The sequence below is a fragment of the Ailuropoda melanoleuca genome, chromosome 14 (genome assembly GCF_002007445.2).
Source record: "Ailuropoda melanoleuca isolate Jingjing chromosome 14, ASM200744v2, whole genome shotgun sequence".
Taxonomy (NCBI): Eukaryota; Metazoa; Chordata; class Mammalia; order Carnivora; family Ursidae; genus Ailuropoda; species Ailuropoda melanoleuca.
In genome coordinates this window covers 38,612,180-38,638,450 of record NC_048231.1, presented here as the reverse complement: position 1 = coordinate 38,638,450, position 26,271 = coordinate 38,612,180, and the positions used below count along the sequence as shown (strand labels likewise).

At 59.7% G+C, this 26,271-nt stretch overlaps 1 protein-coding gene and 1 long non-coding RNA gene across 2 annotated transcripts in view; both read left to right on the top strand.

Annotated features, from left to right (window-relative positions):
* Window positions 1-35: 35 nt before the first annotated feature.
* On the top strand, window positions 36-6,582 carry LOC109490768. Its single transcript, XR_002144153.2, has 3 exons — window positions 36-4,438; window positions 5,663-5,843; window positions 6,501-6,582. It is a non-coding gene; the product is annotated as an uncharacterized LOC109490768 (long non-coding RNA).
* A 21-nt stretch (window positions 6,583-6,603) lies between these two features.
* LOC109490765 overlaps window positions 6,604-26,271 on the top strand; it is a 41,682-nt gene continuing 22,014 nt past the window's right edge. The window contains exons 1-2 of the mRNA XM_034642172.1: window positions 6,604-8,898; window positions 11,814-11,996. Coding sequence (XP_034498063.1) covers window positions 8,873-8,898; window positions 11,814-11,996 — 209 coding nt within the window. The 5' untranslated portion in view covers window positions 6,604-8,872. The remainder of the gene's footprint in view (window positions 8,899-11,813; window positions 11,997-26,271) is intronic.

Below are 26,271 nucleotides of genomic sequence, written 5' to 3'. Positions count from 1 at the left end.
AGGGCCTGGCGGGTGGGGGGGTGGGTGGGGTGGGGTTTGCCCAGGCTCTGACCCCTCCCCCACAGTGCCCTGTGTGGGGCTTGGTGGGTGGACCTGCACAGCCTCTGCTTTTGTCCTGGTGAGCAACTCCCAGTGACCAGGGAGCTGGCTGCTGAGACTTCCCATGGGAGCAGGCTGGGCCACGCGGCAGGAGGACCTCCTAACGCCCCGGGGAGGTGGCCCAGCCTGCACACCTGGCTAGAAGCGTCGGAAGACTAGCGGTGTGTGCTGGCTGAGCCCTTGCCCAGCCTCATGGTGACTCGGCTGCTGGGGCCCCAGCCCTCCTTGGCCACTGACCCTTCCTCTCCCCTTCCATTGGCCTCCGGGAATTCCCACGTGCTGTCATGCTCCCTCCTGGTGGCTCTCCATGCCCCTCCTACTTTACCCCATCACCTCTGTCTGTGCTCAGCTTGCCCCACCCCCAGACGGAGCTGGGACCTCCCTTGTCTTCCCCGCCCTCCTGTGTCCTCCACCCTGGCCTTCCTCCTCTGCTGAGCCTCGGGAGGGGAGGGGTGCACCTCGCCTCTGTCTCTGTCCCTGCTGCTGCTCACTGCTTGGGGGCCCTGCTCCCCCCAGGTTGGCCCAGCTGGGGTCCTGCACAGGGCCCTGCTCCCAGCACCCAGAAGCCCAATAAACCTTTGTGAAACGAGTGAATGAGTGTGATGTGGACTTACTGGAAACTTATTTCAGGAGATTCTAAGGTATTTCTTTCTGCTCTTTTGCCTGCTGGCAGCAGTGAGCAAGGTGGGGAGCGTAGGCAGTCGGGGCCCAGGGAGGCCTTAAGGCACCTGCAGCAGGGAGCACGCAGTCCCCGCGTCCTGCCCATGGGCATGCTGTCTAAGGCATCCTCTCATCCCCTGGCCACTGGGCCAATCCATTTCCCTTGCTGGGGTGAGCCGGCCCTCCCACGGGGACCTGGGCCTCTCCTACTGTGCTCACACGTGTCATTTGCTTCCAGAATGACTTCTTTTCCAACTTCCTTCCACCTCTGCGGACTCCAGTTTGGCCGGGCCGGACAGGGCGGCAGTGGCTGAGGGCTTACTGGTCTGCTTTTAGACGGGTCCTTAAGGCAGTAGGGCGTCCACACCTCCTCAGGCCTCCGCCGGCCCCTCCCAGGAGTTGGAGGTAGGACTGGGAGAGCCGGTGGAGTTCCCCTGGTGGCTGGGCAGGTTGGGAGCCAGGCCCGAGAGTTTGGCAGGGCCTGGATGGAGTGGGGGTTTGGGTGGCATTCCAGGCTTAGAGGCCCAGGGCTTCTGACCAAGGGGAGGAGAAAGCCCTGAAGGTGATGGCCAGGCCACCTGCTGTGTGACCTGGGCATGTCCCATCCCTCCCCTCGGCCTCATTGACATTGCAAGGGGATTGGGTGGCTACTTCCCAATGCTTTCCCTGTGCAGCCCTCCACAACTCCAGAAGGTTCTAGGAAGTTTTATAAGACTTGCCCTGGCCCCGCCTGCTGCTTTGGGGCTGGTGAGACCCACACTGGAGGGTGGAGGTACCCCTGGCTTCGCGGACTTGTTACTTGCCCCCAGCTTTTCTTTCCCCTGCCCTGCCCCTGCTCAGCTCTGGGCCCTCACATTTTGGCCCACCCCACCCTCAAACCCTGGGCGCCAGTGCTCCTGCCATGACTGCAGACCCAGCTCAGCATCGGCCATGCTCCCTGGTGCGTGGCCAGGCCCCTCCGGAGGGGGGTCCCTTTGCTTCTCTGAGCCTCCATTTTCTCAACTGGGAGGGGAGCGTGATGTCATGAACACGTCATGTGTGCGGGGCCATGCCAGGGCTGTGTGTGTGTGAGTGTGAGTGTGAGTGTCTGCTAATTTGTTCTCAACCTTGCTCCCAAGTGCATTTCAAGCCTCTGGTGGGAAGCCACAGGATCCCAGGGCTACTGCAAGTGAGAAGAAAAGGTGAAAATAAGCGGAAGGGTCTGCTTCCCACTGGGGACACGGTGCCACCTGAGCGTCCCCACGCAGGCCTGGGACCCGTGGCAGATCTTACGCCTTGCTAAAACCTGAGTGGTTACGGTTCTCAGTGGCCAGAGGCTAAAAATGGCCATCGGGCTGTGCCAAGCGCGCGGCCGTGCGTGAGGCCGAGCTGGTCGCAATCCCAGCAGTGCTGCTTTGGAGGCGGGCTCACCAGCGAGCCGGGATCACCAGGGCGCGGATGCCCCAGGGCTGTGTGCCAGTCTCCGCCGTGTCTCGCGGGTGGGGAGAGAGCGGCTCGGAGAGGAGAGGGGCCCCGGGGTGGCGTGGCCGGGGCTCCGGTGAAGCCACAGATGGGTGTGCCCATGGGTGATGCTGTTGGAGGCTGAGTGTGTCTTCCTGAACCTTTTTTCTCTTAGGATCCCCACCCCGAAGCCCTGGTCCAAACCAGGCTCCCATGGCGGCCCTGGGCACACAGAGGGAGTCAGGTGTGCTGTCTGTCCTCCGGAGCCCCTCAGCCTGGCCGGGGGCCCTGGGAGGGGAAGGCCTGCTCAGGGAGGGGGCGCTCTGGGTCTCCCTCCACACGCAGGCACACTCCTCATCTTCCTTTGGACCTTCTGGAGCGCGCGAAGGACACAAAAGGCAGGAAAGGCCATGTCCGGGCGGCTCTGTCTAAACACTCCCTCCGCCACAGCCAAGCTGTGTGATCTCGGCCAAGTTACCCAAACTCTCTGTGCCTCCATCTCAGGGATTTGTGAAATGGGCGGGACTTTCAGGCCCAACTCGCCAAGAGTTGCTGTGAGAAAGGTCTGGGCACTTGTGCACAGCCCCTGGGATAGAGCCCGGTGCACGGAATGCTGTGTAAATAATAGTGACCGTGGCACCGAGCCCACAGCACGCCTGGCACGGTGCCCTAGCATTGGAGCTGCTTGGGGGATGCTGGGGCTCCTGCTCTGGGCCACCCCCTCCCCACAAAAGGTCCTGCTGGAAAGCAGCCTGGACACAGCCAGGTCATTAAGTTGGGGTCTCCTCCTCACAGAAGCCCATCTCTTGGAAGCCTTTTGGCCCCCGGACGCCTCCCTGTCCCCAGTAATTGTGTTTTGATAGGGCCTTTAGGTTTGCAAGTGGCGGAAACTCAGTTCAAACTCACTTGAGCTAAGAAGGAATTCACTGGCTCTAGACAGTGACGAAAGTCCTGCGAAGCCATGCCTTCAGGCACAGCCGTGTCCAGGTGCTCAGCAATGTGGCCAGGGTGCCGCCTCAGGGCTCTCAGCATGTGTCTTGGGTGCAGCGCAGTCACGGGTGTTGCTGTGTTCTCAGGTGGGCACGGGGGCTGCAGAAGCCGGCTGTGCGTGACTGCTTTCCTTCTGCTGTGTCTGGTCGGCCCCCTGGAAGGCGGCGGCCGCAGTCTAGCTCCAGCGAGGGCGAAGCTCCCCTGCACTGCCGGGTCAGGGTGCCGCGGGCCATGGGGAGGGGTGACCCTATGGCTCCCACCAAGAAGGGCCCCTTGCTTCCTTCTCCTCCAGCTGCAGAAACTGGCCTCATCCTTCAGGGACGGGCATGGCCTTTCCGAAGCAGCCGACTCCGAGTCCTCTGGTTACCTGCGTCTCCCTCACCGAGCACGGGCTCCCTGAGGGCAGTCTGGGCCCGACTCACCTGCCTGCCAGGCCGGCACATCATGGGGCAGGTCCCAGGAGAGCTTCTGGCTCTGCACCCACTCCCAGTGTGGCCTCTCTGACCCTCGTTGCTTGCGGGGGTACACCGACGTGTGTCAGAGCAGGCGGTCCTAGCTGGTGAGTTGGGGACCCGGCTGGCCGTCTGCTGCCAGGGTGACGCTGGTAACGAACCACACAGCAACGCGTCCATGCGCAGGCGCTGGGGGAGTCGGTGGTGCTGGGCTTGGCTGCCTGCTGATCTGGCCGGGCTCCTGGCCTGGCCGGCTGGCCCGGGTCTGCTCTGGTGGGGACGGCAGGGGCACAGAAAGAAAGCAGCCCCCTGCACGATGAGCTTGAGAGAAGTCACAGCTCTCTGCGTGCTTGTCCACGTCCCCTGGGCTCGGGGAAGTCATGGGGGAGCCACTGCAGAGCTCCGTGGCACAGCACAGGGCACAGGGAGGTGTGAAGGAGTGCCTGCCACAGGGACGGAGCCGGACTGGAACCTGGGGCCACTGGCTGTGGATGCACCCCCACCCTCACCCCCACCCTCCTAGTGTCCGTGCCCATGCTGGACCAGAGCCAGGCCTGTTGGTCTGAGAGGCCTGGTCTTGAGGGATGCTGTGTTCCTGTGGGGTCTCAGGTTCTCCCCTGCCCCTCCCTGCTCACAGTCCAGCCTGGAGGACCGCCGGCTCCAGGGACGGGAAGGGAGGTACATCATCTGTGGTCCGAATGGCTCTGCAGGCTGACTGATGCCCTTGACAAGTCTTTCGGGGAGCACTCTTGCCCTTCTGGGCTGCTGTCCTCACCTAGGTGATGTGGATGGGCTTGGTGAGTTGTGAGGGAACTTCCAGGCCAGGGCTTGGGGTCAGGGGGTCTTGGGGACAAAGAAAGAGAATCAGAAAAGTCTGGGAGGCAGGCCTAGTCCCTGCCTCTAACATTTGCCTCTTTCCAGAAGCTTCTACAGGCTGCCTTTAGTGGGGGTGGGGGTGGCAGGGGTGCAGGAGTTGGGTGTGTGATCTCCTTCTGTGACTCTGATGACCCTACCATTCACTAGTCAGCCGGCCTGCTGGCCGAGTCCTTGGGAAGAAGGGCCAGGTAGGGGCGGGAGTCCCTCTGAGCCAAGGGCCATCACTTTGCCTCCCTTCCCTGCCCAGGAGGTACTTCGGCCGGGTGCCTTATCTGGAACAGGAGCCTGTTACGGTTAAGCCGTTATGGTTGAGGGGTGGAGGGGGACAGGCAGAATAACCACATGGCTGCCTGCAGGAGGTTCCCATGGGGCCAGCCCATGAGCACCCTCACCTAATGTCCTGTGATGCCTAGCGGAGCCTGTGTCCTGCTGAAGGCTTGGGACTGAGACCAAGAATTGCTCGGGGTGACCACGGGGTGCCGTGGGGGCCTGGGGTGGGCCACGGGTAGCTTGGCCTCGCTGGGCCCTTCCAGGCTTAAGCCCAGGAGTCGATGAGGTCACGATTCTGGGGTGCAGGCCCTAGGAACTCTAGGAACTCTAGGAACTGCTCCCCAAGGCCCCAGGCCAGCCATGGGTCCCCACTGGGTGTGGGAAGTCAGCAGGCGGGCCTCTTTGCAGACCCCAGGGGAGGGGCTGGAAGCCCAGGTGAGCTGGATCTGGCTGTAGGAAGCTATGCTCAGAGTTGCCTGTGCAGTGGGCAGTGACCGGGGTGGAGAGGGAAATGCCGGACCTAGGACAGGACAGATTTTGAAAGGGGCAGGCGGGGACGTGTTTGGGCAGGTGCAGTGGGAGTGTGTTGGGACAAAGGCCAGAAGCATGTGCATGTGTGGGGATGCCAAGTCCTCCCCAACTTTCTTCTTCCCTCCCCCACTCTCCCCTCCTGTCCCCCTTCCTTTCCCCTCCACAATCCTCCCTCCCTCCCTCCGCCCCCTCCCCCTCATCCTGTTCACACCTGCCCCCTCTCTCCCTCCCCCTTCCCTTCCCTCCTCTCTCTCCACCCCCTCCCTCACTCCCTCCTCCTCCTCCCTTCCTCCTCTCTGTATCTCCTTCACACCAGCTCCCTCCTTCCCTTCTTCACTCTGCAGGTGACCCCCTGTGCCTACAACCGTGCTCCCCCAGGGCTGGCCCTGTGGGGATGCTCGCCGCAATGTCCGTGCTCCTTTACAGCATGAGAATCCTGTGACCATCATGGGCCCAGCTGTCACTGAGAGAGGGCCAGTCTGGTGGAGACAGCACGGAATTGCCCTGGGCACCTGGGCTGGGCAGGTGGGCTCAGTAACCCCCTTGCTCCCGGAGGCAGGAGTGTCCCTGCCAAGCAGTCAGGGATGGGGGCAGTTAAGTGTCCTCTGAGGTTGGGGCTAGAGGTCACAGGCATGTCCAGAGCTTTTGGAGCAGCCAGCTGCCCGTTGTGCCAGGATGGAGAAGGTCACCTCCCCGAGACACTGCTCGGGGTGAACTGCTGGGGCCATGCCCTCCTCGATGGGCAGCCCCGAGCTCTAGCCTGGCTGGTGGTGGCCTCAGAGGGATTCTCGGGGCACCTCTGTCCTCAAGAAGGGCTCTTTGGAGAGGAAAAAAGAACACATTTCAACACCTCCAGATTCTGAAAATGGATTTCTCCCAGGGAAACAGAGACTCAGAGCATGTTCTCTTCCCTGAGAGAGAGCCAGGAAAGCGGCGGGGGAGGGGGTGGGGGAGGGGAGAGAGGTCTCCGGGAGGAGGAGGATGGTGGGAACCAGGGCTAGTCAGAGACCTGGATGCAAATCCTGCTGGTCACCCACTGGCTGCGTGACCCGGGCACAGGACTTCACCTCTCTGGCCTCAGTTTGTCTTTCTGTTCAATGGGGCAGCTCTTCCTGCTTCATCAGGGAGGTCTCGAGGATGCGTCGTGGGTAAAGCCATTCTTGGTCTTCATCCCTTTTTCAGGATGAAAGCCTTCCTGAGCCCGGGGGGCTGACGGTGTACTTCTGAAGGACGTCTCAGAGCCCCAGAAGGACCCAGAGTGCTGGGTATGCTGGGTCTGACTACGGAGCCCGGGTCCTTGCTGTGCGGCCTCAGTGGAGTGACCAGCCTTGCCTGGGCTCCAGTTTCCTCTCTGTAAACTGGGAGCAGGGTCTCCACCTTGGAGGCTGCTGGGGGGTCAGCCAGGCTGTGGGTGTGGCGCCAGGCACAGTGCCTGCTCCTGGGGGGGCTCTGAGTGGTTGGGGGGAGGGCATCTCTGGGGAAGGTGGGTCCTGTCTGCCTGGGCATCCTCTGGCTTCAGGCCGTCCCTCCTTCCCTCTCTGGTCCTCTGGGACAAGCTCTCCTCGCCGCCCTGTCCGGCTGGCACAACTTCGGGGCTGCCTCCTCCGGGCGGTCTTCCCAGAGGCCTGGTCGGATTCCACGGCCACCTGGCTTCAGCGGGCCTCACCGCGTAGTCTCTCTGGCGTAGCTGCCTCCTCCTGGGCCTCCACATCTCTGCCCTCACCTCCTCCTCTCTGTCCTCTAGAGTCATGTTTGCAAAGCTGCTCTCTGCTCAGGATACTGCCCTGCCATGCAACGGCGCACCGCTTCTCAAGGACATCCAAACCACTTGGCATGCCCCCCCCCCGACCCCGGCTTCCCTTTGCAGCTCCATGTCCTGCCCCTGCCCACCACCAACGCGACACCCCATCACGGAGACATCCTCGCAGTGACTCCATGGAGTGCCAGGCCCTTCCCAGCTCCCGCCGCCTCACGGGACTGCGAGGAGGTGGGATGGAGGCTGTCGGCCTTTGATGGAGAGCCAACCAAGGCTCCGGGAGACTGGGCGTCTTGCTATGCTACTCAGCATCTGGACTTGAACCCAGGACTTCTGCCTCCAAGTGCACACTTATCACACTGAACCACAATTTCTCCATACGCACTGTATCTGCTAGTTCTATCATCTCCTTCTGGAACTCCTTTCCATCCCAACCCCTTGTTGTTTTTCAAGGCTTGGCCCAGATGTTGCCTCCTCCAGGCAGCCACCTTGGATTCCTCCTCAGATCTCCTGTTCCCTCCCCCTGAAGTCTGGTGCTGCCTTTTACTCATGACCTTGGTTCATCATGGTCCTGGGAGGGAGAAGAGATTGTGTTCTAGTGGCAGAGATTGCTAGTTGCCCCCCAATATCCACTCTCCTCTTTTCCTAAAGTAAGAGAACTTTGAATTCAAGCTGGGCACACGGCTGCCTGTTCAGGTTTGCAGCCCCCTGGCAGCTGTGTGCAGCTATTCAACCAGACCCTTGCCAGTGACCTGTAAGGAGTGACCCATGTAACTGCTGGGTCCTGCCTCTAGAGAAAAGAGAGGTGGCTTCCCTTTTCCCTTCCCCCTGTACCTACTGCTGGATGTCAGCCATGATGGCAGGAGCTGGAGCAGCCACACTGTGGGATGGAAGGTGGGTGCTGAGGGTCACAGAGCAGCAAGGTACAAAGAACCAAGACTGCTGATGCACAGACTGTGTCATGAGCAAGGGAAGAACCCTGCTATCTCGTTTAATACAGTGTTTTGGGGGCATTTGTTAGGGAGCCAAAATGTATCTTAATCAGTACAGATCCAGAGAGAGGAGTCGGTCAACTGTTTGCAGAAGGACGACGTGGTTACTAGTCAGAGGTCAGCGAGCCATATCTGTGGGGGGTGGTGGAGGTGGGCTCTGGGGTAGCGGAAGGGGTGTGTCCATGGATTTGGGCACCGGATCTGCCTCCTTGAGGGGCGGTTCCCTGGGCAGTTAGCTGATGGGTTGGTGGCTCAGCTATCTCTTCGGTGACATGTGGGTGACAGTCTACCTCCAGGAGGCTCAGATGAGATGACACACTTGAAGGGCTTGGTTTTGAAAGTGCTCACTCGAGCTGGTTCCCCTCCAGGGCTGAACTGGCTTCAGGGAGCGCTGAAGGTCATCCCTCTTCTTGCCTGCCCTCCGCCCCCCCCAATTCAAGGGGCCTCTCTTTCCTCCTCTCTCCTCCCCCTGCACAGCCCTGCCTTTCCCTGGGGCAGGGCGGCTGTGGGGTTTAATGAGCCCCCCAGACAACACTCAGCCTCTAGCAATGACCATTTTCTCACAGGACTCTTCCTGCACTTGGATTAATGGTCTCAGAATCTTTGGAAATGTCTGCAGAGGAGGAAGGGAATTTCCGGAAGCTGTTCTTAATACTGTAAAATTGCAGCCCCCCCCAAATGTTGCCCACATGCCCCTCTGGCCCCCTGTGCCCCACAGTAAGCGGTCCTGACTTGACCCTTTGCAGGAGGCCTGCCCCCAGGAGCGCTGTGCCCACCGGCTCTGACTGCCCAGCCCTCTGCAAGCCATGCCTCATCACCCAGGAAGCTCCAGGTGAGAATAAAGGTCCCTCGAAGCTCTGACCAGCCCTGTCCCTGCCTTTGGAGCCCTGGACCCCAAGCCCCATCAGCCTAGGAGGGGTGCTGAGCTGGGGCTTCAGAGCTCTGGGGGTCACCCCCATGGTGGTGCTGAGAGAGGGGGTGCTGAGAAAGTGGCTCAGGGTCCCCCTCCCCACCCCGAACTGGGCAGCGCTGCTCTCCAAGCTTTAGGAACCAGGTGGCCCTTCTGGCTTCAGGATGGTATAAAAGCAGTCTGGGAGGAGATGTGCCCTTCCCAGGACCTCCTCTGCAATGTTTTTAGTCGTGGTGAGACGCGTGTAACGTGAGAGTTACCTCCTTTACTGTTTCATTGGCGTGAAGCACGTTCACACTGTCGTGCAGCTGCCACCACCGTCTGTCTCCAGAACTTTCTCATCACTCCAGCCTGACACTCTGTCACCATTAAACACTGACCCCCAGCCCCCTCCCCAGCCCCCTGGTGCCCACTCAGCCCTGTGGAATCAGGCGATCTCTGTCTCTCTGTGACGGGCTTGTGTCGCTCAGCGTCACGTCCTTGAGGTCTGTACGTGTGATAGCCGGCGTCAGTCTCCTCCCTTCTGTGGCTGAATGGTATCCCATCGTGCGGACAGACCATGTTTTGTCCATCTACCCCCCATCGACGGACACTTGGGCTGCTCGTGGGTGCCACTATCTCATTGAGTCCCTGCCCTCAGGCCTTTCGGGTGTGACATTTGGAGGTGGAACTGCTGAGTCACATGGTAATTCCATGCTTACATTGGGAAGAACGTCTACACTGATCTTTACCTCGGCGGCGGCACCGTTTTGCATGCCCACCCACAGCGCGGGCGCTCCCGTCTCCCCATAGCCTCGCCAACACTTGCTTTTTTTTTTTTTCAGATTTTATTTTATTTTACAATAATGGTCTTAATGGGTGTGAGGCGCTCAAAGCCACCCTTTTTCGAGGTGAACCAAGAGCCGGGGTGGGGGGGGTCTGGTCTTTAGGCTGCTTGCGGGTGTGGGGTACTGACACTCATGGGGTGCAGGTCTCCAGTCTCCTCTCTCCACCCTGCGGGGTTGTGTCCTCCTGTGGGGAGGCCAATGCCCCGCCTGAGAGCCCTCAGCCTTTGAGTTCCCCGCAGCCGCAGGCAGTGATTCCTGGGGGGTCTCCCCCTCCAGAGCCCACATCTGGCTGCTTCCCCAGCAGGCCTGCTCGGGAAGGTGTAGGGCAGCCTGCCTAGTAAGGGTCCAAGTCCGGGACAGACTCAGCTGTCTGTCCTTAGAGGGCTCATGGAGGGGGGATTAGGGACCAGGAAGCTGCCAGGGTGAGATGTAGCCTGAAGGGGCGACTCAGCCCCTGGGGGGTGGACCAGAAGGGGCAGGAGACACCTGTTGATTCTACATTTCTCAAATTCCAGCCTTTTCTGTGGCCCTCAGATCAGGGCAGCACCACCAGCTAAGGCGTCCCCCCTCCCTTTGACCCTGGGTGGGTGTGTAGCCCATGATAAGCCAGAACGTGGGTCTCGAGTGGTAGAGCCCACCGGCACAGGGTAGTCACTGCCGAGCCACCTGGGGGGGCATTTAGAAACCCCAGGCCTGTCCTTTGCAAGGTCTGGAGCCCAAGGACTACTCCTTTACCTTCCAACAAATTCCTCATTTGTTTAAGGTAGAGACTCCTGAAGATCTAGAAGGCTCCATTGAGGAAGGGACACTGGGATGAGGTTGGGATTGGGGAAGAGTTGCTGGCCAGGCTCTGGAAGGAGAATTAAGTCAGGCAGAAGGGACAGCATGAGTGAAGGCGTTGGGAGCAAAGGAGCTCGGGGCAGTGGGGGAGGGGAGAGGCTCCTCCCAGGCTGGAAGGTAGGCAGGCCTTAGGGACCCAAGGAAGGGTTGCGGTTGTATTGACTTCCTCTTGCTGCCATAACAGCAAATGGCCACAAATGTAGTGGCATTTATTACCTTGGAGCTCTGAGGTTGGAAGTCCAAAACGGATGGACAGGGCTGTGTTCCCTCTGGAGGCTTTGCAGGGAGAACCTGTTTGCTTGGCTTTTCTAGCTTCCAGAGGCCTCCTGCCTCCTTCTACCTGTAGAGGCCGCTCCTGATGACACTGGGCCCACCCAGATAATCCAGGATCATTTCCCTATCTCCCTAACTTCACCTCCCCTGCAAAATCCCTTCTGCCAGGGGAGAAGACAGGTCCACAGTTCCCAGCATGAGGACGGGGCCATCTTTGGGGGCCATTATTCTCCCAACCACAGGGTCTAGCCTTTTCGGGAGGCGATGGGGAGCCACCGGAAGGTGTTGAACAGAGGAAGGCTATGGTCAGACACGGGTTTGAGAAACATCCCCTGTGGGAGCCTATGGGCTCAGATGGCTGTTGCAGACGTCTCTCCATGGTGTGTGGGGGCGCATCCCCTTCATAGCTGACACCCCTTGCAGCGCCTGGCACATACACGGGCCTGAATGAAGAAACTGAACGGAGAGGGGACTGCAGTGGGGAGGGGTGTGGGGCGGCGAAGGGCAGGAGGCGGAAGGGCTGCCAGGGAGGATCGGGCTGGACGTGGGGTTGCGCTCGCTAAGACCCAGGAACGCTCTGCAACTGAGCAGAGGAATGGAAAGGGGCCCCACAGGTTCCCCCCAGCCCTGCCCAGAAACCATGCCAGAGCGTCACATTGAAAATATCGCAATTAGCGCAGGCCCAGCTGGCCACACCCCCACGCTCTCAGCCGCCCAGCGCCTGGCCCGGCAGAGCCGCAAGCCAGGGGAGGTCTCTGATTGGATGAGGGTGGGCACCTGACCCGAGGGCTGGGCAGCCATAGGCTGAATCCTGCCGGGGGGGGTGGCCTTCAGTGTTCTGTCCAATAGGGCCTCGGACAGAGCTAAGCCGGTCAGACAGCTCTATGTGATTGGGAGCAGGGACAGTGTGTCTGAGGGCGGACGGGAACGTGAGGAGCGGAGCAGAGAGGCCGTGAGCACCGGGGCCCAGGCGAGAACGGTGCCCTCGGAGGACTGCTGGTGCCTACCCTCTGTACTGGGGAGTGTGCGTCCCAGCCTCCATGAGCCAGGAGTTTCCCACCACACAGAGCATCTCTTGAGGTAGGTTCCTTTCCTCTCCCTTCCCCATTTCTCCAGGAAAACCGGTGCTCGTCCTTCAAGGCCTTGGCCCACCGGCCCTAGTGCCTGCACTGTAGTGTGGTTTAAAGCACTAGGCTCTGTCCCCAGTACTGTGAGCTCCTGGGAGCAGGGCCTGGCCTCATGCTGCCCTGAGCACCTTTGGACGACAGCAAATATGGATGACCTAGGGTTGTCAGAGTGGAGGGGGGCAGGGGTGCGCGGGAGGCCCCCAGAGCGCCCCTCACGGGTCTGTTGAATCCATTGGTGGTGGGAGGCCCAGGTGGCATCCTGAAGCCTGGGCATGGCAATTTGCCTAGGGTCAATAGAAGAAAATGTGGACAGGGCAGGCCTGGGTGGGGCAGTGGGGTCCCATGAGGAGAGCGGGGGTCCAGGCTTGCCTGGGGAGAGGACATCTACTCCATTCCTTCCCAGCTGTGGAGTTTGCCCCGAGCTGAACCAGTCTGCGTCCCCAGAGGCACGGGCCGCTGAGGAGGCAGAGAGGGTGGGAACTCTAGCCAGCGGCTGGTGGCTCTTCCTGCTGGGGTGATAATGCAGCACCTTTGCCCTGACCCCACCCTGGGGTCCCTCCCCTCGCTCCCTCCTTCCTCTGTCCTCCTCAGTGCTCCCCACTCACTGCCCTCAGCTTCCCAGTCCTGCCCCCTGGCAGCCCCTGCTCCACCCCCTCTAAGGGTTGAGAGCCCAGCACCACCCTGGCCTGTCCTCTGGTGCCCTCTGAATGTGGCTGTTCCTCTGCCCACTGGGTTTCTGGATACAGAAGTCACAGGTCATCAGAGCCCCTCCTTTATTCAGTAACACCCATGAAGACCTCTCTTCTGCCAGGTGGGGACTGGGTGCTGGAACACACAGATCACACAGGCTTTGCCCTCAGGGGAGGGGGGGACCCCTGCCTCTGCAGACACAGTTTTTTACAATGAATAACTGCTTCAGTGGGCCACCAACAGGAGGAGATGGGCCAGGCTGGTGGGCTCCAGACCCTCTGGCCCAGGCTTGCTCAGCCAGACTGCTATGCTCTGAGGTGTTCCAATCACTGGATCCCAGGACAGCACTTTTGGCAAGTGCAAAGCCCCTGAAGCCTTAGGATAGGTACAATTTTGTTCCTGCCCCAGGACCTTTGCACTTGCTATTCTGTCTGCCTTGAACATCTTTCCTTAGCTGCATGGCGACTTGTCTGGGTGAGGGTGCAGTGTTGGCTGCCATGGAAAGATACAAAAGGACAGTAGCTTAGACATAGGAGTTTATTCCTTGGTCAGGAAATACCAGTCAGCAGAATCTCATAACATGATTTATGTCATATCCTTGTACCCTCAGTTTTATTATTTACTGAATGTTTTTATTTAAATCAACTTGCTTTTTGAACTTTAATGCTTCTGACCTAGACAATAGGAATTGGAACTCAGGGTTTGATCTGCTGGTTGTTATACATATTTTCTCAGGACATATGGACATACACAACTATCGAAATAGAAAAAAATTTTTTTGCATACTCTTTAAAATCACTTGTTCCCTCCCTTTGAGAAACTCTGAACTACCTATTTGGGGAAACTGAGGATCGGATGGGATGTGCTGTGCCTCAGCATCCGAGAGGTACCAGAGTGTCCTCTGGCAGTTGCGTCCCTGCCTCCTGGGGGAGCGTTTCAGGGGCAGAGTGAATCGCTGGGAAACGTGCCCTGTTCTCCTGCCCCCAGCCTGCACTGGCCTGTCTGTCCTGTACCCCAAGGCTCTGTTGAGCCCTTCTGTGGCATCTGTGGCCTCGGGGTGCTGCTGGGTCTGGTGTTTGCAACTGGCCTGCTCTGTGCCCTCGACCACTCTGGCTTCCCCTCTTTGCACCTTCATCCTCAGGGCCTTGGGGCCCTGCACCCCCACAGGGCTGGGCCTAGAGGAGGGGCGCAGGGATGGAGGATTAGAAGCTCAGGCGGGAGGAAAAAGCACTAGGTATGGGACACTTCACTGGCGTGTCCGAGGAAGGGAAGGTGAATTCCCACTGGGGGGTTGGGGGAGGGCTTCCTGGAGGAGTAAGAGTGCCTGAGCTGCATCATGTTATCTGCTCCACGATACACCGTGGGGGAGGGGCACAGGGAAGGGCACGACTCAGTGATTCTGAGCTCACCGAACAGCATGAAGATCGTGAAGCTCGCATTTGACCCTACCTTGTCCCCCGCCACCTGTATTGGTTACTTAACGCTGTGTAACAAAGTGCCCCCAAGCTTGGTGGCTTGAAACAGGAGCATTCATGATCTCACAGTTTCTGTGGGTCAGGACTTCAGATGTCACTTAACTGGGTCCCCTGCTCAGGGTCTGTCCCTGGCTGCAATTGAGGTGTCGTCCAGACTGGTGTTGGTCTCAACATCCAGCCAGGGAAGGATCAACTTCTAAGCTCTCTCGGGTGCCAGTTAGGAGGATTCAGATGGCAGAGTCCGTCCTGGGTTCATGTTGGCAGGTGGCAGAGGCCGCCCTAGGTTTCTGGCCACACGGGCTCCTCCAACATGGCAGCTTCCTTAGTCAAAGTTGCCAGCCTGCAGATCCTGGTGAGGCTGGACTCCCAGCCTTCCACAGTCTGTTCGTGGGAATGCCATCTCGTTACTTTTCAGAAGCAAGTCTCAGGGTCCAGCTACACGCAAGGGGAGGCGAGTCCATGGGGGCGGGGGGTGGACCCCGGGGTGGGGCCATCCTTGACAGCCACCCAGATCCCATGGGGCCGGTGGAAATGATTGTCCTGGCTCCTGTCCTTTGAGGCCAGGCTGTGGCTGGGCTGTGCCTTGGCGAGGAGGGTGGGGGTGGGCTGGGGGGAGTGAGGGGAGGGTGGCAGGCAGAGAGTAGGAAAAGGCTCTGCGTAACAGCTGCTAAGGGGTTCCAGAACCTCACAGACCTGCAGCTGTTTGCCCCCTCAGAGGCACCCCCCTCAGAGGCACCCCACCTCCAGGTCCCCTCTCCCTTGGCCCACCCTGACCACTTTGGCCATTCTCGCCCCTCCGAGGCTGCCTGGGGATGGGCTTGGTTGGGGGACCAGGAGACTCCCCCCCAACCAAACGCCTCTTTCCAGGACAATGGGAAGGATTATAAGGAATTGACCATTTGTTCTTCAAATGTTTTGCAATTTTCCTGGAAATGTAAAGGATTCCAGAGGGACCCAGGGCTGCTGGTCTGACCTCTGCCTGGTCTGCTCCTGTGGCCTTTCCAGGAACTGGCAGTCAGTGGCTGGCCGGGTCCCCAGAGTTGCAGGGCAGCCAAGGTTATGGAGTCCTTGGCTGGAGGGGGAGGGGAGCAGTGGGGAGGGGAGAAGGTGGGCAAGATACCACCTGCCCAGTTCCAGGGATGAATCCCACACAGGGCTTCCAAACCAGTTGGGGCTCCCTGTGGCCCCTGCAGTCCTCGATCTCCCCTTTCTTTTCAGGCTGCTCTGTTCTCCTGGTCACTGAGGGCAGCCACACAGCACAAGGATAGGGCCCTACTGGGAGGCAGGCCCACTGGCACGGAAATGACCTGTTGCTGGGTGACCTCGGGAGAATCTGGCCTCTCTGAGCCTCTGCTTTCTGGTCTTTAAAAGAGAAATGGGAACATTTGTCCTGCACAGGCCACCTGGCCGAGGCTCCCTTGCAGCCACCTCTCTGGGCCTCAGTTTCCCCATCTGTAAGACAGATTGTTTCAGGGTTCAGTAAGCTCACAAAGATAGAATCTTTTGTACAGGATCCTGCTTGTTGTTAGTGCCCGCTTTCCCAGCAGGAACCTGGGGGCTGAGAAAGAAAAGGCAGGTCTGGAGGGCCTCCCCCTGCTCCTAGTGGGGGCTGAGGTTGGAAGGCATGGGGAGGGGCCTCCGTGTTCCCGGGCCACCCCCCACCTCTCAGGCTGGCTGGCTGGCCCTGCTCTTGGGTCTGCACCTCTGGCCTCCCCCTCTTCTGTCCACACTCTCCTTGGCCTTCTGTCTTCTGGACCATCACTGCCTGCTTCTCCTCAGGCCCCTCCAATCTGGCTCCCACCCCCAACCCGTCTTCTGGGAGATGGTCCCAGCCCGGAATCTGCAGGTGCCCAACTGCCTGGAGATCTGTCAACAACCACTGCGTCCGGTTGCTCTGCTGTTCCCCTGGGCCACTGGATACCGCCCCTTCGGCTTGCCCTCCTCCCCCTGCATGCTGCACTTCTGCCCCGGGGTCCTGTCTGAGCTCCCCCTCCCGTGTGCCCTCCTGGCCCAGTCACCCTTGTGCACGGCCCTTGCCCTGCAACTGTGTGCTGCCTTCCCCGGACTTCCCCAGCAGGACTTCCCCCAGGCGGGTCACCTTCATGCCAGTCCTCCATAGGACCTTCTCTCTTGTCACCTTGTCAGCCAGGAATGAGGCAGGCATGAGCTACAGAGCCCGCTAGCTGCCCCTTGACGCGATGGCCACTCCCCTCGAGCCCCGGCTGCCCTGTGAGTCGGCATGGCCCAGCTGCCTTCACAGCTGGGTGTGGCTATGGGACTGTCTGTGTCCTTCACACCTTCAGGCTTGTGCCTGGCTGGGGATGGGCCACGCCCTGGGGAAGTCACAGACCCCCAAGGACCTGGTGGAGTGGGGCTCCTACGTTAGCCCACACTTCAAAGTGAGGGGTGAACTTTTATTTGTTGAAGCCACTGTCATTTTGGGATCTGTCACACACAGTCTCGCCCACGATGTCCCTGCAAGCAGGGTCCCCGTCCCAACCCTGGTATGTCTCCCACATTGCACAAGGGTCCCACCTGCGGGGGTCTCCCTGCACCCTGGATGGGGTCCCAGTCACTTCACTTAGCCTGCCCATGCCTTTAGTGTTGGGGCCTGCTCCTTGCTGGCCACCTCTCTGGGCCCTCATTTCCCTGGGGGCTTCTATATAGCACTTAGTCATTCAACAAACCTTTGCTGAGCACCGAATGTGTGCCAGGCCCTTTGTGGGACACAGGGGGTATAGGGGTGAACAAGATGGCTCTTGGACCTCTGGAGAGAGGTCCTTTCTTTCTGGACATGTCTGCCCATGGGCTGGGGGACCCTGGAGGACAGGGACGTCCCTTGGCCACCTCTGTACCCCCTGCACATGGGAGTGGCTGGAGCATCCTTGTTGAATGACTGAGAGATGGACACCAAGTTATAAGGGGAGCTGAGAGGTCTCCGGGTCCAGCTTCTGGCTGGGGTTTGAGCAGCCGCTGTGTTCCTGAGGCACGCCTCAGGGTTGCACGCCTCTTGAGACAGGTGGCTCTCCTTCACTCTCCTGGGCTTCAGGGGGCTGCCACCCCTCTCCCTCCTGGCCCCCCTCAGCTCCAGGCTCCAGCACCTGCACGCAGGGAGAAGGGGCTGCTTCATCTGGGTCAGGGGTGAGTCCCTACTGCCCCAGGAAGGCGGCCGGGCCAGAGCTGTTCCCGAGCAGGTGCTGCAGCTGGCCCGGCCATGTGACTGGGAGCCCCTGGTCCCTGGTGGCAGGCGTGGTGGGGCACAGGCGAGGAAGTCTCTGGTGAAATCGTTTCCTGCCCAATCTTTTGGTGAAATTGTTTCCTGCTACACTTTATGAATTGGGCCGGCTGCTCCAACGCCCTGAGGGGGAGCAAAATCTGCCACCCCCAAATCTGCCACTTCGGCATGTTGATTATTTTGAATTAAAGTTACTTAAGAAACAGCTGGTACAAGGAGGACACTCTGACCTCCTGTGTTCCCCTGACAGCAGGAAATCCGTCTCCCGTGGGAAAGGTGTCCTCCTTGCAGCAGGAGGAAGAGAGGCGTCCTAGAACCAGAGATGGGCCGTGGGGGCCGAGAAGGCCGTGCAAACAGTCCTTGCTTTGTCTTTACTCTCTGGCTACCAAAGCCCTTTGTTTTGTCAATTCCTCACAAATTTATTGCTTCTTTTCCTAAAAGGTGTAAAAGCTGTTTCCTTTGGCCACTTCTTTGAGCCTCGTTTCTTAGAGGTTCCTATACATATGAAATTGAATTTTTTTTTCTCCTTTTAATCTGTATTCTATCAATTCAATTATTAGACCACCAAAGAACCTAGAAGGGAGAAGTTTTTCTCCCCCTCACCCCGCAGGGAGTTGAAGGGAGGAGGCCAAGGCAGGGCAAGGCCGGACCATGGCCACTGGCCTGGTGGGTACAGACCCTGCTCCTTCCCTCGGGAGGCCCAGGCCCTTGGCTAGGGTGGTTGGCCCAGTGGTTGAGGGGTTTCTGTGGGCTCGGCTGTGAAGGAGAGGTGAGAAGACACAGTCCCACCTCTGAGAGGTTATTTGTTTAGTAGGAGTGACAAATGCATCAGTACTTCCGCAATGACATTCAGTGTGCACTGGGGGCCTGACAGAGGCTTGGACGAGGGCACACAGGCTCTGGGATCTGAGGGGAAATGTTGTCTCGGGAGCTAAGGCAACTTCACTTCAGAGTGGAGGGGCGTCGAGGGATGGGTAGGAGTTTGCTGTGTAGGAAAGTGGAAGGAGGCTTTTGCAGGCAGAGGGAAAGCTGTGGAGTAGTCAGGGAGTCACAGTCTATTCGGTGGCGTTGGAGTGGAGAGCCAGGGGCACGGAGAGAGGCTCCACAGGCCGGCCTCACCCCGGTCCTGCGCTCCCCGTAGCACCCCCTCCCCGCGCCCACCCCCGTCAGATAGGTGAGGGCTCTGGAGCACTGGCTCAGGGCAGGGTCTCTGCAGGGGAGCAGTGATCTAGAGATCGAGAGCAGAAGAGCAGCAGCAGGGGCGCGGGGCTGGGGAAGAGAGCTCACCGAGGGTGACTGTGGGGTCTCTGATGCGGGCAGAGGAGGGGCTGTAGGAAGGACCACTGCAGGTCACGGGCAAGGTGCATCCTTCCTTGGGGAGGGTCACCTGTGCTGTGGCCCGTGGCCGAGCACTGTCCACCTGGGCTCTGGGACCCCCGGGAGGCGCCTGGGCTGTCCTGAGCCAGAGCCCTGGCCGAGCCTGGCTGGGTTCAGCAGCCATTGGGAGGCTGGGGCCTCTGCCTCGCCAACCAAACTCGGACCTTCCGGTGTTTACGGTTGGCAAAGTGTGACTTCCTGTTTTTAGGAGAAAAGCATTAGAAACGCTTATTAAAAAGCCCTTTGAAGGCATCAAAAGACTTCCTGAGCATCAAGTGACTCTTACAAAAGAGCCATTAAATGATTTAAGCAACAAGAATGGGAAACATACCGGCCGGACCTCCTTGAGAGCTCACCAGTTCTCACCAGGCCAGGAGGGGATTGGTAGCCACGTGCCGGCCTGCGCTGAGGGGACCTGGGCAGCGGAGGGGCTGTCCTGGGGTGCCCATGGTGGCCTCCAGGTGTGTCTGACCACCCTTCCCAAGCTCTCTCTTGACTCCAGCACCCTGAACCCCCTCAGTCCTTTTGGACACCCCAAGGTGCCGCCTGGACTGACATCCCACTCCAGCTGCACTGCTCATGGCCAGCCTCAAACCTGGCAGCCACGTTTCCGGCGTCTAGACTGTCTGCCTCCAGGTGGTCCTCAGCCCGGCCTCCGCCTGTGTGTCCGTTCTGTACGTCCCTTGTCCCCAGAGCCGAGTCCTGGTGTTGCTCAGCCGTGGCCTCCTCACAGACCTCTGGCTGCTCTCTCTCCTGTCTGTTCATTCCCGGCCCTCCCCTGCCACCCTGGGGTAACCGTGCTGGACACAGAGGATGTGCAGAGCCTGCCCAGCTCTCACTGCCCTTGCCTGCAAGGTGTCCTCTGGTTTGGGCCCGGAGAAGGTACGGTAGAGGCTGGGTGCCTTTCATCCTCGCTGGGTCCTGGGGCCACCCGGGAAGCCAGGGGACCGTGGATTTCTGTTTAATAGGGAGAGAGAGCTGTAGCCACAGGTCCCTCGAGTCCCTAGAAACCTGCTGTCACAGCCAAGCCCCCTGGTTTGAGGACTCCCCCCTCAGCACCCTAGGGGTGACACTTCTGCCTGATGTCATCCCCCTCCCCCCAGAGGCCCTTGGCTGCTTCTGCTGCCCAGGTTCCCGGTGTTTTAGAAGTCCCCCAACCCGGAGAGCCAGACGCCCCCAACTCAGCTGCTTTCCGCCCCCTGAGCCGGCCAGGTGCCCTCACCCCACGCCCAGGCCTGTTGACCTCACGTGTCCTCCCGGGGTAGCCCCTGGGCGCCACTGCTTGCTCCTGGGTTTTGCTCCAAACAGGATACGTTGTTACTTAGGCCGCTACTAAACACTTCAGTGGCTCCCAGAAAATGCCAAGGAATTCTTGGAATAAAAATAACAATGAATAAAGTTGCCTGGAAATGAGGCTACGGGGCTGGATTTGATTATGCCCCACTTAGCAGAGAAAGTTTAGTACAGCTGAGGCAAGCCGTGGCTTCCATTTTCTTTGGTTAAAAAGATGCCCCCCCCCATTAAGGCCAGTGGTTGGGGGAGCACAGAGTCATGAGCTTGGCTGAGCTGAGGGCATTCCTGCAGGGCTGTATCCCCGCTTGGGGCCAGGACCTCGTCTCCAGCACCCTGACCACGGGTGTCGGTGCAGACAAGGCTGAGGGGGTGAACATGGTGACACCTCGGTCACCCTTGCTCGGCGGAGCCCGTGATTCCCCTGCCCTTTCCCTGGCTGCTGTCCCCCTCCACTCCCTTCTCCCTCCTGCTGGACCTGTTCATCCCCTCCCGGGAACACCACGAGCTCACCTGGGCCTCAGGCCTTTGGAGGACAGTGCTGGGGTCTGAATGTGTCCCCGAAATTCCTTTGGTGAAACCTAACCCCCCAAGGTGATGCTGTTAGGAGGTGGGGACTTTGGGAGAGATGGTTTGGTGCCCTCCAAAGAGATGCTTCAGGGACCCCCCTTGTCCCTTCCAGCACAAGAGGACGCGGCCAAAAGTCCTCACCTGCCCGTGCCGGCCCTCTGATCTCAGACTTCCGGCCTCCGGAGCTGCGAGAAGTCGAGTCCTATGTTTATGAGCCCCGGATCCATGGTACCCCGTCACAGCGGCCCCAGCAGACTGAGAGAGGTCCCTCTTAGGGGGACCGTGTGGTGGCATTGGGGTCCCACCCGAATGCTCCAGGGTCATCTCCTGGTCTTAAGACCATTGACTGAATTCCTTCCGTTTGCAAACACCTGGCCTGTGAGGGAGGGAGCACGCCCAGGTTCTGGGGGTCAGGGCCTAGCTTCTAGGGGGCCACGGTTCAGCACCACGGGCTTTCCTGTCCTGGCCACGGGGGCTTCTCTGGGCCCCGCGCCCTGGGCTTGGACACAGCTGTGCTTGCTAAGGAATGCTTGCTAAGGAACGGGGGCATGAGCGAAAACCAGAGGTGCTGTCCATCTTCCGAGTGGCCCCCACGCCCCGCTCTGGCGTCTGTGCCGGGCGAGGAGAGCCAGGTCCTGTGCACCTGCCACTCGGACGCCCGAACCGCCCCAGGATCTCAGCAGCCTGTGCTTTTCCTGGAGCAATTCACGGAGGACTCAAGTCTCCTCTCCTTTTCCTTCATTCCCCCACACTTTCTGCCATGATCCAATGTGCATGTGATGTAATAATCAAAAGAAAGGTAATTGCTCAAGCTTCCCGATGCCTGTGGCCCTTGGCGAGCCAGGCCCTGGCTGTGAGTACCCTCCACTGAGCACCTACTGAATGTTGTCGGAAACATCCCAGCTGGTTTAGCTCCTAAGGGCAGGCCATTGGATGACTTTACGCATTGTGCTCAGGCTTGGAGCACGTTTCAGAAATATCCGTGTCCGCCCCTCTCCTCGTCTCTGCTCTAGGCTCATTACTGGAATCAGCTCTGAGGCTGACCTGCGAAGGGGCTCTCCTCTCGGTCCATGCCTATCATGGGCCGGGTCCTGGGCTCTGTCCCCACACCACCCTTGACTCCCCTGCCCTGGACCCTGGGGCTGCCTCAGGTCCCTGCTTCTGGATTTTCCTTCCCAGCCTCAAGAGCCTGCTGAGTCCTTGGCCCTTCCTCCTCGCTCTGCAGTCCTGGGTCTGATGGACCCACTCTGTCCCCTGCAGGTTGAAAGGGCAGGGTTGTTGAAGCTCATGTGTGCCTGGGCTCTTGGCCACCGTTTGCCCATACCATCTAGGGCAAAGCTCAGCCCCAGCACCACCAGTGGAATCCTGGGTGGCTGACAGCATGGGCTTTGGAATAAGAAAGCTGCATTCAAATCCCAGTGCTTCCACTTTTCAGCTCTGTGACCTTGGATGAATTCTTGGGCCTCAGTTAACCCAGCTGTAAAAGGGGATGAAGGTAGGGATTCCCACCATGGTGAGGTTTAAATGAACCATGCACGTCAAGCACATGGCACCGTGGGTGCATAGGTAGGACCCAATCAACGCTAGCTTTTGTCGTTCTCCCCGGGCCTCTGTGTGCCTCACCTGTAAAATGGGTACAGCAGTGCCACTGCCTCACGGGCTGAGTGGGTGATGCTGAGGATCGTATGAGTTGCTATCTGCAGAGTGCTTAGAACAGGATCTGGGAGGGTGATTGTTGGCGAGGTGGTATTACTGTGGGAACCAGAGAGTGGGCAGAGCAGGAGTCCCTTCGAGGGCACCAAGTTTCCTGCATTTTGTGCATGGACACGGTCCGGGCAGGATCAACACCTCCCTGGAAGTGGTTGTGGGACCGCTCACTGTTCTTGGATCCTGCCTTGGTTGCCCTCCTGAGCCTGGTGGGAGGAGAAGGCAGGCTGCCCCGTGGCACACCCTTTCTACACAGAGCAGCCTGGGTGCAGAGGGCACACAGCCTGGGGTGGGCAGCAAGTGAGGAGGACCGGGGCAAGAAGGGGGGTTTGGTCTTCTTGGGACTTTGGAAAGGGCCGAAGTACTTGATTTTAACAATGAACAAGTGGGTGGGTGGCGGGGTGAGTAGACAGGAAGATGGAGAGCTGGACCAGTCAGTGGCTGGGTGGGTGAATGGTCTGATAGGGGGCACGTTGACGGCTGGCGGGCTTGCTGAGAGAACCGTGTGGGGATGGTGGATGGCGCATCGATGGGAGGGTGAATCCTTAGATGACTGTATGGACTAAGGGTTAGCTGGCTGGCTGGATCGATGAACGGACGAAATGCAGCATGAACAGGTGGATGGGAGGACAGATGGATGGACAGAGAGATTCAATTGGATACGCCCATGGATGCTTACTGGCTGGCTTTCTGACTCAATGAACTGATGGACTGAGCAGGTAGGGATGGATGGGCAGATGGAAGATGACGGATGAATGGAGGGAGAGGCATCTGGAGGTGCCTCTTACCTTCTCACATTGGCTGTTGAATTGTTAGTAGTCAAGTAGGATGGAATGCAGGACTAGAGGGGATGTAGGTGGCAGGTGGCCCTTCCCAGGTCCCAGCATGATCTCTGGGTCTATCTGGGCCATGATGCCTGCTCCAGGACAGTTGGCAGCCAGGACCGGGGCCAGGACAAGCCCCCCTCTCATTCCCTGTAGCCCATGGAGCTGGGACCCGTTTCCCAGGGCTCAGCCTGCGCTTGGCTGTCTGGGTTAGTTCTTCCTGCTTTTCTTAAAACTCCTTGTTTGCCCTGTTCTGCATGCCTGGCAGGTCTGGGTGTTGGGACGTGGGGCTGGCTTTTGGGGTTGATGGGAGGGGCTGCAGAAGTATATATCACTGGGAGCCGAGGGCAGGATCCCCTGGAGGCAGAGAGCCCAGCTACTGGCCCGGGCTATCCCAGGAGCTTGGAAACCCCAAGAAGCCTGGGCCAGAGTTCTGGATGGGTGGGGAGGGGGGCGGGCTGGAGAACTGGCTCTGCTCTGCTTGCTCTGTGACTTGGGATACTGCTCCACCATCCTGGGCCCTGGGCTGCTTGCCCCGACCTCCACAGGCTGGGTTAGGAGTCCTCCTGCACCCCAGAGGAGCCAGGGTGGGGTGGGAACCTCGGATGTAAACCAGAAGCTGCTCTTACCCTCCCTGAGCGAGGGCCTTCCGTGCTCACCCCCTCCCTGACCTAGTTAACAATGTTGGAGGACTCTGGCTGACACTGCCTGGCCGTGCCTGGTGGGCAACGGTGGGGTTCTGGGGCAGATGGGGAGCCACAGTGAGACTGAGGGGGGCTGGTGTGGGCTGAGATGAGGCTGCCAGACATGGGCTCTCGTCCAGGCTCTGCATGGAGACCAGGCTCCCGCTAATTAGCTCCCACCCACCCACATCCTCCCCTCCTCCCACACGCAGGCTCACGTGAGTTCTGCTGATGCACCCCTATATCACCCCGCACCCCCAGATCTGCCCTCTGCAGACAGCCCCCACAGCAGCCCACCCTGTGTGCCCCCACACTCCCACTGCATGTCTGCCCACTCTGCCTGGAGACACAGTTGCATTGTCTCCTCCCTGTAGGCACCTGTCACCCTTGTGGTCATAATTACCCACATGGTGAGCACACTCACTCGCCTCCACAGAAAGATGCACCCACCCAGACACGCCCCCCGTTTCCCAGCCCCCATATGTGGCCTGGGTCCCTGTGGGCTGGGCAGAGCCAGGGCCGGAGTTTCCATGGGCCTTGGACCACCTGCCCCTACGAGCACCTCCACCACTGGCAAAATGAGCACAGCTGACCTAGATTGGGATCCATGAACTAGACCTCAGAGGGGCATTTCTGAGTCCGGCCGGTGTAGGCCTTGGGATTTGGCACCCCATTTCCTGCCATTCTGGGTCTGCATCTCCCCATCTACTGTAGGCTGCTGATGCCCAGGGAGCCCAGATGTGCCCAGCACATGGCTCCATACCCTCCTCGGGCTGAGGCTGACCTGGCTCTTCCTCTCCTGCCCCAGGCAACCTGCTTGTGCCTCCCCCACTCTTCACCCCTACTCCACTGCCACCCTGCCTTCCTCTCCCACTGGATTCCGTGACCAACCACCTCCCTGGCGTCCCCCACCCTGCCCCAGTCTTCCTTCTCAACTCATGTCAGTCTCCACATCCCTGGGGGTGTCTCAGTCGCCATCTTGGTCTCTCATCCCCAACCCTCACGGGTCGACAACCCTCCCCGACGTCCTCCCTACCTTGCCATGGTGCACGCCGACTCCATCAACACTCCTTGGCTCTGCCTCCAAAAGCTGGGTCCTGAACAACTACCCCCCAGCCACCCCCCCCACCGAGCCCTCCACTTCCTCACTCGGCCCCTGTGGCCTCACCCAAACCCTGAGCCCAAGGCCCTCCACACATGAGTGAGATAACCAACGGATACCCAGACTATTCCTGTGTCTCTGGCCCCTGGGCAAGGGGCGGGAGGAAGCCACACCGCCTGCCACCCTACCTTCCCACCCTCCTTGGCTCTCTCAGCATTGGGGTCAGCCCCAGCTGCTCTTGCCCTCGACTGCCACCCTGTCAGTCACACCGCCTCTGCCCCTTCCTTCCCCGGCATGCTCTCTCCTGCATTGTCTCTGGGTTACACCCGCTCTCTCCTGCATCCTCTCACTCACCTACACTCCTGGAGCCATGGCTCAACTCGAGGCTCTCAGTAGACAAAAGCAAACCTGCCCTTAACGCCTGGCTTCCTCTCGCCTCTCTTCCAGCCCCTCTCTGTAGTGCAGTCTGCGGAAGGGTGTCTGCATTGCCGTCAGACCCCCACTCAGGGCTCCTGGGCACCACAGGCGTCCAACCCCTTTCTTCTCTGCAGCTGCTTCCTCAGGTGTGGTGGGCGCGTGTGCACTCTCTGCTGGCTGTGTGGCCCAGGGTGGGAGCCTGAATGGGCTGCGTGGAAGGGGGTGCTCCGCGGCCCCCTGGCTTCCACCTGGGCTGGCCCACGGAATGTACCAGCAGGCAGTGGAGCGCAGGAGGGGAGCAGGGTGGTGTATTGGTTTTTTGGTTTTCTCCCTGCAAGATTGCAGAGGGCGGCCTGCACCCCTGAACAAAGGACCCTACTGCTCCTGGGGCCCTCTGCACCCAGCTCTCTCCTCTGGCTCTAGGTTCTGGTCACTGTGTGGCTCCCCTTGCTCCTCCAGGGGTCATCCCTCGCTTTGCCTGGACCATCTTACCCACAGCTAAGTTTAAGCGATGCTGAACCCTGCCGACCACCAACACCTCTGTTCTGAGCCCTCTGTGCTCAGGGTCCCGGGACCCAGCTGCCCTTGGACACCTGTGCCGGGACGCCTCAGAGACGCCTCAGAGAAACACCCCCGAAACAAGTGCTGACGTGCTTGTCCTCCTCTCAGGACTGGAACCGTCATCCGCCCGCAAACCAGGTTTCTCTCCAGCCACAACTTCCTCTGTAGGCAAGTCCTGCTGCCCGCACCCCCATCTCTGCTCCCACTGCCAGAGTCCAGGCCCCCTGTCCTTCCCTCGCACAGAAGCACTTCTTCCCCCTTCGACAGCGGCTCACCCCCCCCCCCCCCCCCCCCCCC